The following is a 14,835-nucleotide window of genomic DNA, read 5'->3' as shown; positions in this document are numbered from 1 at the left end:
TCTCAGAGCTCTTTAGACTACCTTAAAATACTTGACCTTCCAGGCACCATCATGACAAACATTGAAATATTTCGATTTTTTTGTTCACCAGTTGTACTTAAATGATTCAATTAAAATGCGTCACACGTGAAAGTTAAAAGATATAAAGATATGAAACATTTAAAACAAATACTTCAAAATGATGGCATGTAAATTTTACTCAAAAGTGAAAGACGACTGAATTGTACTAAAACGCAGCGTACTTTAATAGATTAAGAAAAAAAATGAAACACTGTAAAGTCATGCATAGTTTCACATTCTACTAGAAGGAGCCTGTGTACCACTAGTCATACTCATCAAGACGTACAGCAAAACGTTATGGTTGTATCTGTGGAATATCGGTTATCATGTCACATTTTTGCAGTTTGTCGTTAGAATTTTGGCTTTGACTTCCCGGAGCTGAGAGGTGGCCAAAGTACTTCTCTATATTTACCTTTTTTTTTTTTTTTTTTTACATTGTGTCATCATGTCACATTTTTGCAGTTTGTCGTTAGAATTTTGGCTTTGACTTCCCGGAGCTGAGAGGTGGCCAAAGTACTTCTCTATATTTACCTTTTTTTTTTTTTTTTTTACATTGTGTCATCACTCACAAAAGTTGAAAAATTGTAATTAGCCTATATTGACAACTTCAAAAGTAGAAAATCTAAATGTTTTGAAATGTAAAGGCTTTAAACCAGAATTGTTCACTCGTAATTTTCATTAGTGTACATAAACAAAAACCTGCAACTGTAATGTTTGAGATTATATGACACGCTTCCACATAATTCACTCTTGATCTTGATGTTTGTTTCTAAAAACATTCAATCCCACAATCTGTATTTTAAATGTACTTTAAAACCTGTTTTTACATTTAAATACATTTTCAGCACGAGAGGACAAAAACAGGAGTTTTTTTTTAATTCAAAAGCAAACTATCAACCACACTAAACGTTTACAAAGGCTTTCCCCTTTGTTTTTTTTCTTCAGATTTTAGTGTTACAAGCAATTACCACAGAGACTGATGTGAATGTTCCAAGGGTCCGAGTCACTTCTTTTTGGGGAACAAAAGTTCGAGCTGCCTGTTTCTGCATGCTTACAAAAAAAAGTGAATGGGGGGAAAAAAAAAATCAAAAGTGCTAAATCTACATAATGAAAAGACAAATAATCCTTACTTTCACAGCTCATTAGAAGTAGACCACATCAAATGAATATAATACCTAAAAACAATTCCTTGGAATGTATCACCGGTTCCTTTTTTTTTTTTATATCATGAACACAATCGTCTACCGTTTGTAATGTGGCCTGGTTTAAACATGAGGCGTTGGCACATAATGAAACAAAACATGACAGAACATAAATTAGTACTTGGGGCGCTGACAACAACTGACAAATACCAAGTACTGTATATTATATACAATACAGAAAAGCTTATTTCACTATTAAACAGTTTCCATTAAACATCCATTATAGTAAACTTCCTACATGAGGTACCAAATAACAGATAATCCAGAACTATTAATTAATCCAATTGCGGAAAAAAAAAGTGTGCACCGTGCCACCTTTGTTTTCCATACAACACACGGTAATGACAATTTTGATACAAAACAATGTGAGCACATTAAAGCTGATTAGTGTGGATAAGGGGAAAATATTACTCCTCATGAAAATTCGCTTGTTTTGCAGTTACAAAACAATATGCTGTGTAATAGTGAGAGTAATCATAAGCAGCAGGAGTGAGATGTTGGCAAGACATAATTCGCCTAACAGCATAATTGCCCAAGTCATTTTGAACGTACTGTCACAATATCAATAAAAAAATAAATGTGTTTACTAAAATTACTTTTATTCATGTCTGTGTCGATTCTAAGTCGTCCAGGTAATCCGCAAAGGTTGACTTGAGGTGACTGGACCTCTTAGCTCAGTTTTTGTCGTTTTACGAAAATGTTCAAAAACGACGCAGGCAATTAGACTTTGAAGTTAACAATACAGTATATTGGTTGCAGCACACCTCGTGTCCGGAAAGAGTTCATTAGACAAGATGTGGCCTACTCTTCCTCCTACAAAAAGTGATTCTCCGAGTCGAAGAGTGCCGTAATCCCGGTCGTCTCATCGGTGCTCAGCACATCCTTGTCTGGCTTCACCTTCTTATAGAGAGAAGGAAGATTCCGGATGTGGACTTCTTTCCTGAACTGCTGGCACAGAGCTTTCTGTTGGCAGGGGGAAGAGAGAAGCCTATTAACGTGTATTTTTTTCCCCCTCTCTCAGGAAAATGAAAGCACTCTGGAGAGCAGAGTTCCTCAAGCTAAGGGTTGGGACCAAAAATGTGTTTCCAGTTAACTCATTCATTGCTGTGGATGTTTCAATTTGTCAACTAGAAGCCAAATGCTTACTCCCACTGATGCGCATATTATATATACTTGTCAAGTAGTTTAGTATGTTGTTTTCCCAGAGGTAGGCATTGAAGAAGGTGAAATTCAAAGTTCGGTCTAATTGTAATGACAAACAGACCCGCTGTAGGTAACGGCGTCGCATCGCTTTGGAGTTGAAACGTTCGACTCGAGCCGTGCAGTAAGTTCGCGTCGCTCGCATCATGCTTCTTAGCTGTACATCTGTAACTAAAAGATTATTTTGCTTTCAAACGTTCTTTCTCAGTCTTGTTTTTATTGTTCGATAGTTTGAGGTGTCACATGCGCAAAAAAATATTTGACTCAAATTGACTGTTTTTGATGTTTCTTCGCAAAAAGCTCATTTTCTCCACTTTTTGGTGAAACCAATCCTTGTTCTACTGCCGATGGCTAAAGAATGGAAAAAGTTAGAACCAACCTTTTTTTTATGCTGACAAAAAAAATGTTTATGCTTTATTGTATTTTGTTAAGATTCTTATATCGCCATATACCACAATATTCTGCGGTTCTTGAAAGACCCGTGAAAATGCTCTCACACAGCTGCCAATATGGGAAACTCGGCTTTGAAAACGGCTTGCAGTGAATGAGTTAATGGAAGCGTTCTGGCTCCCGTGTTGGAGGCAGTGTGGTACCACTGAGGCAATACCGCCACCTAAAGGACCAGATGTGACATTACCCCAACGGTCCCAGCGATGAGTTTCCTGAACTTGTCTTTCCTCTTCTTCTCGCCAGTCTTCGCGTTGGACTCCAGCAGCCTGTGGTCGTACGTGTCCAGAGACTCCACATTGATGTTGGGTATCTGGTTCATCACCACCCTCAGTTCCGTGTAGCGGGGGCGCTGAGTAAGAACACGAACGAGTTATACGCACATCTTTTGTTGTGCTGTACAAAAGCCGGCCGGTACTGTATACACTTTAAAAAAACATTTAAGGAAGGACATAACGAAGGAACGGATGAAGGATACGAGGAATGACAAAGGAAAGAAAAAAAGGAAAGAATGTATTTAAGGAAGGAAGTAATGCTAAAAAGGAAGCAATGACAAAGGAAGCAAAGGTGGGTAATTGGTTGAAGGAACGTAGGAAGGGTGCTGAGGATGATGATGCAGGGAAGGAAAAGAACAAGGATGTATGAAAGGAAGGAAGTAAAGTACACCCTCGCCACTGTGGTCCACCGAGTTGAGTTGGCCTCACCAGGTTGTCGTAGATTTGCATGGCCAGCTGAGAGAGGCTGGCGTTGCAGACCTCGTGCTGCCCGTGCATCTGGAGGCCCTTGAGGACGCTGACGAAGAACCAAGAGACCGCCTCCGGAAGAAGGTTACAGCCCATCACCTGCGCAAGAAAGAAGGCACACGGAAGCTTGAAACCGCTTCCCAGCATCATCCGCTCCACGGAAAGCATCATATCATTCAAAGTGCATGTAGCAACAATTCAAAAGGTTGCCCGACCTGCCGCAGAAGGGTCCAACAGATGAAGGACGCCGTGCGGTTACAGTACGTGGCGTCCTTCCACGAGAGCGAGGTGAAAGCAAAGGACAACAGGGTCATGTAGATGCTCTGTGGAGAGGAGGAGCGGGAAAAAGTTGAAATGTTCAGCCTGTATAAAGAAGTGACCGAGCAGTGTTCAGGCGTGACACTTCAAGGGTCTGACAGTTCTGACCTCATCCTTCATTAGGCTTTTCCCCAGTTCGGTGAGCTCATCTGTGGCTGGGGCAGCGGATGATGCCTGCGTTGCATCCATCATCACGTCCTCCTCTACAAAAGGCACATTTCAAATAAGCACCATATTCACTTGTCTATATGTGCATTAATAAAAATATTAAATCAATTGATTGATTGAATATATTTATATAATAAATGTACTATATTTCTCTTATGTATTTTTCGGACACTTTACATATAATTAAGACCCAATAGATCTGAATTTTTGAGGTCATTCCGAGATGTGGTAGAGTAAAACAAAAAAAAATTCATCAGCTATTAATTTTTTAAAAATGCACATTGACTACAATAATCTTTTTTTCTATCTTTCTTTGGTCCCTTAACACTTACAACAACAAAGATATGAATTCCTAGCAAAACATTTGACTAATTTAGAAAACTTTAGTATATGATTAACTTTACAACAGATTTTTTTTAAATGTCATTATCGTTGTCTTACCTTGTGGTGTGTTATTGTGAAAAAGAAATACTTTGGAAGAGAGCTAACATCAGCCAACCAATTCATCGATCCGGACCCCATTTATAAAAGCATATCAATTATTCTTCTCTTCACTTTTTTGTCAGCATGCAGAACCGCCAAATATGACTCTCACCTTCTATTTCTTCCTTATTGGCAGCAGGCTCGGGCACTTTTCGGGAAATGCAGGTTGCGGCTTAAAAATGACAAGCATTGCAAATTAGTCACAAACAAACCAACACCATACAACAAGAAATCTGGAAAAAAAAAAACTCACAATTCACACTCAAAACAGACATCAGACAAAAACAGACCACAACACACAAAAAATACAAAACAACATAACACACTAAATACAAAAACACACTCTGAAACAATGCAAAAACATACCACAAAAAAACCCAAATCCCCCCACAAAAACAAAAAAACATTTTACTTTAAAAAACATTGAGTATTTTTTAAAATGTATTAGCTTTTTCATTTCATTTTGATTAGTGTTTATTATTATTATTATTACATTTAAAAATCGATCAATACATTTCTTCCCGAAGTCGATCATGCCCATCGCTGTTTTTTTTGGGGGGGGGGGGGTTAGAATGTAAAAACAAAAAAGTGGAGGTTTGGAGGGCAGAGGGGTAGAGTTACTTACTGATGAAATCCAGCATGTCCCTGGTGAGAAGGCGCACCAGCTGCTCTTCCAACATCTCCTGTGTCACCTGACTCTCCTGACACACTACCTCCTCCTCTTCCTCCTCACCACTGACAAAAAAAAACCCAAAAAAAAAACAACAACTTTGTATTCATTTATTTCACAGAATACATATTCCGACATCCAGCACACAGACAGTGACACACTGTTGACATAAAATAACATTCAGTGCAGGCTTACTTGGCAGAAGCCCTCTGGATAATGACTTGCCACTTCATGTTTAAACGCTGCAGAAAGAATAAAAGAAAATGTCACGAAAGGGAGCAACTGCCTTGTCAGAAGCTTCACGATGTACTTTATAGTCGAGGACCAAACCTGCAGAATGTAGCTGAAGAGAGGGCCGAGCAGGGGGCAGAGGACACTGTCGTTGTATTCCGCGGGACACGACAGCACCATCTGCTTTAGAAACAAGCGTAACAGCGGTTAAGGAAATGTTTGGAACCTTATCAGAAATGTCGTCCTCTCAAAAATACATTCAAATACACATTCGGCACGCCTGTATATTACACTGTGACAAAAATCTGCTCTGAGAGCATAGAAGTTACACACTTCCAACATTTTTTCCGCCGGTGAACTCAAAAGCTATGTACCATGGGTTTATATGATAGTGTACATGTTAGATGTATGGTGTTAAAACTTTGTTTCAAGCGCTTTGCTGCCATCTTGTGGCATCATATGGAATTAGCAACCAATTTTGGGAGGCATGTCGATTATATGTAGATTTTTGCTACTTGCAGCGGGTGGCCCAGTGGTTAGCGCGTCGACCTCTGAAAATGGATGGATGGATGGATGGATATTGTTAAATCGCCTTCCCTCTTATAGTGTCAATTAATTTAAAGTTATCTTTAAGAATTTTTTTTTTTTTTTTTAATCTTACTAGGCAGCATGAGTGGTTAGCATGTCTGCCTCACAGTAGGTTCGATTGGTCGGTTCATTCAAGACTCTAAATATATATTATTAATAATATTTTTTAAATATTTTTTGGGGTGTCGAAATGTGCGGGCGCAACTCGGCCAGATGAACCAATAAACAAACCAAAAGAGGATATGAATGACAGGGCGAAGTCTGTAATCTGGTACGTGGTCGAGGGAGAAGAAAGTCGAGGCGGAGAGTTCTTCGGCCAGCCTGTCAATGTTGTAAAACTCCTGCTGCAGCGAAAGTCCTCCGTTTCCCAGGAGTTGGAAACTGCAGAACAGAAAAACAAAAACAGTCACATGAGGATACAAATCGAGGAGGTGACACTCAGAGAGGGGAAGGCTCAAGTTACCAGTTGTCGTACAGCTGGGCGAAAAAGAACTGCATGCGTTCCGTGTTTGTTTTAAAGGAAGGCGCGTCATACGAATCCTGAATAGAATGAGTCAGACCTGGAGAACATGATATATTAATGCTGATTTATGTCATCTCACTTGAACCAAGCAGTGTCAATTAAGCATAAAATGATACCGATGTCCTGAGTTGCTTCATGGGAAAATTAGTCGAAAAACCTCACCGAGAACCACGTTCCTCTCTCCGTTCGTCAGCTCGTGCGCTCTGGTAAACGTCTCACTCAAGCGAGCTCTGTTCTCCGGCGTAAATAAACTGTTTTGGGTTCTGTGGGGAGATGGAAGAAAAAAGGTGACTATCCTTAAATCAGATGCTTGGTGAATCCTCGGCCACGTACTTGATGAGAGCCAGGAGGTTGGGCAGGAAGGCTAAAAACTGGGCGGCGCAGGGGTTTCTGTAAATAGGTGAGCCCAACAGCGTGTGGCCCACAAAGAAGCCTCCGGCCTTGGCGGCTTCCGGGTCCGCAGGCCAGCGCGCCCGCTTCACCGCGGCCAGCATGGCGTTCAAACAGAAGCCCAGCTGGGAGGAGGTTGGAGAGAGAAGCATTAGCAATGCAGCTGTTGGTTGACTCGAAATAAGGTGTGCTTACCCTCCCCCTATTGGTGCCGGCAGCCTCCGCCTCTTGGTGCTGCTCGTTGACTACTTGATCAGCTCCAATGAAGGATAGGAACACGGCCGGATTGGAAAGCACTCTGCGATGCAAAGCAGGGCCAACAGTCAATGAACAAAAAGCCACAACAGAGATTTTCCTAAAAAAACAAACAAAAAAACGGGAGACACACAAAACTCACTGCTTCATGGCGTCCGAGGTCCAGTCGGCCATCACGGAGGCCAGCAGCTCATCTATGAAAGCCTTCTGCTTCTCAAAATCCTTGAACTCATTACTGATGAGCACCAGAGACTCCATCAGGGCGCACTTCTGCAGAAACGTAAGTGTGGCGTCGCTGGAGAACATCTCCTTCACGTGGTTGTAAAACATGTCGAAGCAAGGCTGCGACAAGGGAAGGGGGAAAATAAATGTATTGTCGTGCAGTAATTCTCACTTCATGACCGACATGAACATGTATTTAACTTCACATTAATTGGAGCAGAATTGTATTTGGGAAGAGATTCTTTCATGCACCATAAGTGGGAGCCCACATAACATCATTTGAAAACTGTGGCTGTCGTGAATCTGGAAATAAATTCACAGTGCCTCACTTTTTTCCAAATTTTGTCACGTTAAAGCCTCAACATACTCCTTATGTGTGATTTTTGAGAAATTTGCAAAATCTCAAAAATGATGGCGTGTATAATTTTGAGGGGATTTTTTTTTTTAATTTAATACATTTTAGACTAAGGATGTAACATGACTAAATGTAGGTAAAGTGAAGGGTTGGGAAAACTGTGAACATAAGAGGTGCATCCCAACGAATTACAATATAGGAAAGTTCAGTTATTTTTTAATTGAATCAAACTACACCCCCCCCCCCACACACACACACAATATTCCAATTTATTAAGATGCACCTCTCTACATATTGCAATGTCTGTGTTGCTTCAACTGCAAATTCATTCAATTACCAAGACCAACTGTGGATAATCCCGGCAAATCTTGATAATGGCGGAGCAGGCGTGCCTCCTCACATTGTTTACGGCTCGGCTGCGTGGTGTCTGTGTTGAAGTAGAGAGTCTTTAGTATTTAATTGGCATGTTGTGGGGAAAAAAAGTAGTGATTATTCTCGCGTGTACAAGACCTACCTTAACATCCGGAACAGATCCAAACGTAACAGTTTCAAACAGCTGCAAAGCCAAATCAGAGAAGGGAAAGTGAACAGCTTGCAAAAATTATCAGAATACTCTCACAATGAATACTGAAAGTTTACCATTGTAAGCGAGAGTGGAGGCATTCCTTGCTCAAACGTGCAGTTGCAAAGTTGATTCTGATTTCATAGATTATTCTCACGCATCCCCACAGGGGGGGTGCGTCCAGTGCGCCCATTTGGTGCTTCCCGTGCTGCACGGTAGTATGAAATTAGTCAAATAGTTAAATCTGCAGATTGTGACTGCCAGCTTGGTGGAAGTGGAGGACATATGTCAAGGTCCTCATTGTTAATGACTCTGCAGACTTTTGATGGACGCTCAACTGGCAATTGGTTTATAAACTATGAATGAGAAGAGAAACAGCTTGGCCGTCTTTTGAAGCACTGCGGCAAGGTCGGGGCAGAAAATGTGATTGAGCTCTCCTGGTATACTTTAATTACAAAAGAATATATATTTATTCATATGGATTATATCTATTGTTTAATGTTTTTGAACATGCCATATGCTCTTACACTTGCATTTTTATACTCTTATGTGCCGTTTTGGGATGGCCGGAGCCCCCCTGGCCCATTGGCCCCACCCTCTCCACACCCGCGCCTGACCTTGCAAAGGACCTGAGGCAGGAACTGGAGTCTGTGTTTGACGAAGGGGAAGAGCGTGGACACGTTGGTGAGCACGCAGGACACGATGAGAGGATCTTTGGTGTCGTAGCTCAGCACGGCCTGCAGCAGCTCCATGCTCCCGTCTACCGGTAATTTCTGGACGGTCACATTCAGAAATATTGAGCTTCTATTGAGCCATCTGCTGCCCTTTGGGGTGTACAAGCTGTGTTCCGTTACCTCTTCCTCGAGGCTCTTGAGGACCTGAGGCACCACACACTCCATGAACACGGTCACGGCATCCCACTCCAGCACTGGCGCAGAGAAGCGTGGGCACAGCCCCTTGTCCCGAGCTGGAGAAAGTGGGAGAGAAATCAGCATCACACCATATACTTACGGCGTGGTAACGGCATTCCTCTGACCGGTCAGCGCAAGTACGTACGTGTGGCATTGCCGAGCTGGTATTGCAGCCACATTGCAGCCATCTGAAAAGCGTCCAAGGGAACGAGGCGACTTGCACACCTCACGCCCTCTCCCAGGTGCGACCGGAACGCTATGGGGGAGAGCGACATATCCAAAATATTCCGCGACATTACCCGGGGGGGATCCAATTCTTGGCATTTCAACAGAAGAAACGCTTACAATTAAAGTAAGCGTTGAAGTCCTCGTCACTGTCAAAGTCCACACGCGAGTACTGACAACTTGGGTGATCATTCCTGGTGGGGAAACCCGTCTGGGTGGAAAAAAACAAAAACGGGAATGAACATCGGGGTTTGGCTCTGAAGCATTTGAGCAATGACACCACACTGACCTTGACGAGGTTGTTTATGGCCGTTCGGAGGAACTTGATGGTCATTTCGACAACAACGGGCTCCTGGGAGAGGGTCTCGTGTTTGAAGATGGACGCCCATGTGGGCAGAGTGGACGACCTCAGAAACTGCGGTGCCAAAGACACATTCAATTCAATCGAAACCTTCTATAAAAGTACCATACTAACCACCAATTTCAGTAAAACAGTGAAGTGTAGGACAGATTCAGATTTTTGTGGTACTGAATAGGTGATACAAGTTTTTTTGTGTCTTGAATTAAGGCAGCGTTGGTCCCGTTTTAATCACTCGCACAGTGGGGTAAGCCTGGTATTTTCTATGCAAGGTCAAATGTAGCAGTTTGCAATTCATTTCCTCTCACCAGGCTGGAATGTGTCGTGAAAGCCAACAAGGCTTCCAAGTACTTGCTGAGGTTTGCAGGAACATCCACTTTGACATCGGAACCCTGAGAAGATAAGACATATTATTTCTTGGAATCAGTACGTGGGGACCATGTGGAGATTTAAAGGCCCCGTTTCCACCAAGCACTGAAGTCGGGTTTGTTTGGTAGCGAATGCAATATCTTTTCTACCACCAGGAGTCCAAAAAGTATCGGAGCTCTGTAAAGTCAAGTGGTCATGAAGACTGAGCTGTATGAACCCCGCCGATCAAAAAGTACAAATGGAAAATGGACAGAAAAATGAAACAAGTAATCGTGATCGATATCACTGAGCCTGCAAATTTTTAGTTCGCGTGGCAAGGTTTTTTTTCTGTGTTGCTGCTCTTTAGATATGCCACAGGCATAAAATGTGAAGTCCGAAGTAGACCGCGGCATTCGCGAGCTTAATGCTGGGGAAAAGAGAGAAAAAGCATCATCGAGATTTCCTGCTATGTGGCCAACCAAAGTGGTCCGATAACGTACCACTTTGGTTACTTACAATTCTAGGCTGTCGTGTGGTGAACGTAACTCAAGTGCTTGTTGCAACAAAGCATGCATTTCACACATGAAAAGGACTTGCATACACACCACCAATGAGATGAGCTGATTTCCCAGCGCACACAGCACCTGACACAACCTCTTGAGGAACACGTAGCGCCGCTCAACCACCTCAACTGGTCTACAATAAATGAACACAGTCACCATCTATGTCAGGGAAGGGCAACTTAAATGCTGGGGGGGGGGGGGCACAATTTTCCATCAGTGCTACTAGGGGGACCACAGACTTCCTCATCAGATGTATGAGAAAAATGCTATTTGAAATATGGACAAAATATGTGCTCCACCCCTCTTAATGTATTTGATTCTTGAGAATATATTTTTTAAATGCGTGTATAAAAAATCTAAAAAGAAATATCCTAACCGAACAACAAAAAGTTTGAAGCAAACAACAAAATATACCACATACTGTTGATTTTTTTTCCATGTTTGCCATCTAGTGGTAATTGGTGATACTACAACTTACAGCTAGAGTCAAACCCTGCATATTAATGTAATTGGGCATATATCTTAGTCAGGCCAGCATCCGTGAACTATGGAACACACAATCACATGGTGGCCGTGGGCCAATGTGAATGTAACCAAATTTTTTAACGACTACTTACTGTGTTTCAGAGGAGGCAGGACCGTCTGCTGACCTGGAAGCAAACACTCCAGATTGAAACGACAGCAAATAATAAAGAGGGAGCACAACAAGAATCACAAGTATACTCACTGGGCTGCAGAAAGAATATAATTAATGGCGACGTCATCGAACAGCAGCATGAATTGCTTCCTATCCTCCAGCTTTCCCTGTGCAACAACAACAACAAAAACACAGTGAGGAGCTGATATCAAAAATTTGATAATAATGATACCCAACAAGTCCCCGCCTTGTGGAACCTTGCGACTGATGGCGATAAGGAGACACTCGGCCGCCTCCAACTGTAGCTCCGGCTCGCTCAGCAGCAGACACAAGCTCTCCAGCAGACGGCAGTTGCCAGACGTGATGTACACCAGAAACACCCAGTCGATGTAGCCGGCCAGCGTGCTCAGGGTCGCCACTGCGACTCTGCAGTGAGCCCTGGCCTGAATCGTTCACATTTGTCAAACATCATTATTCATTGAAAAGTCATTCTACACTGCCTGTAAAGTCAGCATTTTTCCTTGTTGCTGTTCTCCATAATAAATAAACAAACACTGACGTGGAATTTCCTATTGCGGTATTGACACTTTTTTTTCGAGGAGCAAGCTATCGCTTTGAGTTGCGAGCACTAAAGAGTAGCTGCGAACGTCAGAACATGCAGCAGATTTTAAAGAATTTTTCATTGGTATCCCCAATTCAAGTTTGAAAATGATTTTTTTTTCACATTTTGCATTTCATTCAAACAACTAAATTGTTGAAAGTCTGCTAGCTTCATGCTAACACAAAGTGGAAATTGCCATACAAAACAAAACTAGCATTGAGGCTTCATAATTAAAACTCTTTAAGCAGCAGACATTTAAATACAAATGCCGCAGTAAAACATGCACGGAAAAACACTATAACATTACTCACAGGAATACGCTCCTTATCCTCTTTGAGAATCGACTAATATTACTGCAGCTTGCTGAGTTAGTTGTGAAACTCTTCTTTAATATGAATGTCTGAATTATACTGGCCCCTGGTGAGCGAGGCAAGCATGTCAGGAGCAGCATATCAGTGGGCAATTTTAGCATGGGATCATGACGCACAAACCCAACTCTCACGTTTTAATTCTTAAACCTCTGCCGGTATTTATGTTGTGATTGTGTGATTTCATCAAACACAATAGTACAGGGTAATATCTTTCTTTCTAAAAACAAACAAAGGTCACTTACCTTCATTTCATTCTGTGGCGACCCTTTCTAAATAAAACAGAAGAGATCAATATTTTAGTCACGTTAAAGCAGCTTTTCCAAGGTGAAAGATCTCATCTCTTTGACATCTTATTTTACCACTTTTCGGTACTCTTCGATATTTTGGTGCAGAATGGTCATGAGGAAGCTGAAGATGCTCTCCATGTTCTGCGAGAGCGTCTGCTGGATGTCTCGGCGCCGCTGTTGAGGCAGCGTCTGGAAGGTGATCACATCCTCCGCCAGCCTCAGCAGAATTAGCATCACAAGCTCCGTTTGGGCCTCCTATGTGAATGGTGTCAGCTCCGTGAATCAAAGTACGAACTTATTTTGACTTACTTTTTAAACTTGAACGACAGTTACAGGATTCCTACAGCTTGAGGGAAACCGAGTTCAAGATTTGTTCATTCCATTTGAAATTAAAGACTAACTTCACGACGTTCCTAACGTCCCATGTGGGCCAACATTTCTACAGAACAATTAATGACATGCATTGCCAAGCGCAAAGTGTCCCAACTACAACTACATTACTGATTTGTCAACTTGTGGCATCAATCTGCCATGCGATAGGGGGTTCACTGAACTGTACATACCCCTGCGCTTGCAACAGTTTCCATCTCCTCCAGCATATTCGGCCAATTCTGCGGCCATTCCCTCTTGATCATTTCCACCACCACTCGTGAGAGCACATCTTTGACGTAGCTTTCCTCCTCTAGGATCGGATGCGTACCCTGTGCGCAAACAGGAGTCAGATCAACACCAAGCAGTTACATTTATAAAAGTGCAGCAAAGCATCATACTCACTTTTAACAAAAGCTGCATGGTACAGTCTTTGACCTGGATTTTCTCTTGTTGTTGCATATCGTTCCATCGGAACCTGCGAGGGAAGAAAAAGATGTTTATTCCGAATATTCATTCTCATTAAAAATCTTTCAGGCCCTTGAGCTTATTATAACACTCACTTGATGACGTGTTCAAAAATTTGCAAGCCAAAGTGCCTGATTACAGCTGGCTGCGTTTTGTCTGCTAGATGTAAGGCACACGGGACACATAGGAGGCTTTTCTCTTTAAACTCCTCGAAAAACTGTCAAAAAGACAACATGACATGTCATTGAAAGAGATGTTAAAGTAACCACATAAGTACATAGCTGCAGTTGAATAGCAGAAACTCAGAATAGCAACTAAAATGCGGAGGTTTATTTTGATGAACATAAAATTCCATTCCATTTTAATCAATTACAACGGTCTTTCATCAGCCTCCACGTGACGCTAGCGTTTGAATGAACCTTAAGTAGACGATGTTAGCATGATAGGCTAACTTTCAAAACATCTGGACAACAACTACCCGTACGTATAGTCCAAGAACCACTTTAGAAACATTAATGAGGCAACCCTAATGTTGACAAAGCGTTTTGCTTCCTAACAACACTAGAGCGTTTCAGAACTCATTCATGCTCAATTAATTGACACGTTTAGCCGCCGGCTAGCATAGAGCTAGCAACCAAAAAAACGATGCTACCTTTAGGGCCTCCAGTCGGTATATTTGACTCGATTCGGCATTCATGGTCACGTTCACAGCCTTGATAAGCTGCTCACACATAGCGACGACATGCTCATCCATGGTCCACACAAGTACCGGGCTTATGTTTACAACGAGACACGCCGTAAACCGCCTGCTACAATGTTGGACGTGAAGTACACTGTAAACGTCAACGTGCGGAAAATGTGACACAAAGCAGTTTTGGAACTTTTCGCTAGCCGTAGAACAGAGATTTCTGGGAAATGTAGTTTTTAAAAAATATGGGGAAACTATATTTGAAAAATACATACATTGTAGTTGATTTATAAGATTTTTGGGTCACAAACTGTACTGTTATTATAAAATACAAGAAATAACCGTTTGTAAATTGGTGATTACAGTATTTGCCGAAGTTGGCATTAGTATTTAGACGTTTTTCCTGCTACCACAAAGTAGCAACCTTTTTATGTGTAAACGTTAGTATTTCTGATATATTTTTCTTTTTTGAGTGCGAATATTTTTTTTCATAGAAAAAAAAAACGTTTAAGGTGCGTTTTTTAACTTTTGACTTGCCGTAGGGTGGCAACTCCATTGGTGCACATTGAACAAAACGCAGCAATTTCCTTCT

At 41.8% G+C, this 14,835-nt stretch overlaps 1 protein-coding gene across 1 annotated transcript; it reads right to left on the bottom strand.

Moving 5' to 3' along the window:
• Positions 1-921: 921 nt before the first annotated feature.
• xpo5 (exportin 5) lies at positions 922-14,427 on the bottom strand. The gene is made up of 33 exons (XM_019859903.1): positions 14,208-14,427; positions 13,651-13,772; positions 13,493-13,565; positions 13,282-13,419; positions 12,791-12,973; positions 12,674-12,700; positions 11,717-11,902; positions 11,550-11,626; positions 11,440-11,472; positions 10,865-10,955; positions 10,220-10,303; positions 9,843-9,968; positions 9,674-9,764; positions 9,474-9,584; positions 9,272-9,384; positions 9,035-9,190; positions 8,370-8,411; positions 8,193-8,282; positions 7,421-7,620; positions 7,219-7,321; positions 6,967-7,148; positions 6,796-6,896; positions 6,574-6,670; positions 6,355-6,491; positions 5,622-5,719; positions 5,487-5,533; positions 5,247-5,356; positions 4,734-4,793; positions 4,079-4,173; positions 3,868-3,975; positions 3,614-3,751; positions 3,100-3,261; positions 922-2,225 (listed from the first exon to the last, which is right to left on the bottom strand). Exons 1-33 carry the CDS (start codon positions 14,307-14,309, stop codon positions 2,076-2,078), a joined length of 3,633 nt encoding a protein of 1,210 aa, XP_019715462.1. The 5' UTR covers positions 14,310-14,427; the 3' UTR covers positions 922-2,075.
• Positions 14,428-14,835: the final 408 nt, after the last annotated feature.

Source organism: Hippocampus comes, unplaced genomic scaffold (assembly GCF_001891065.2).
Source record: "Hippocampus comes isolate QL1 unplaced genomic scaffold, H_comes_QL1_v1.1 scaffold64, whole genome shotgun sequence".
Lineage (NCBI taxonomy): Eukaryota > Metazoa > Chordata > Actinopteri > Syngnathiformes > Syngnathidae > Hippocampus > Hippocampus comes.
This window is presented reverse-complemented; position numbering and strand designations above follow the sequence as displayed.

Excerpts from the sequence above, each read along its gene's own strand:
- xpo5 (XM_019859903.1), bottom strand. The coding sequence starts at position 14,309 with ATGGATGAGCATGTCGTCGCTATGTGTGAGCAGCTTATCAAGGCTGTG. Across the intron at positions 6,897-6,966 it reads AACCTCCTGGCTCTCATCAA|AACCCAAAACAGTTTATTTA; the intron begins GTACGTGGCCGA and ends ATCTCCCCACAG. Across the intron at positions 6,671-6,795 it reads AGAGAGGAACGTGGTTCTCG|GTCTGACTCATTCTATTCAG; the intron begins GTGAGGTTTTTC and ends CATGTTCTCCAG.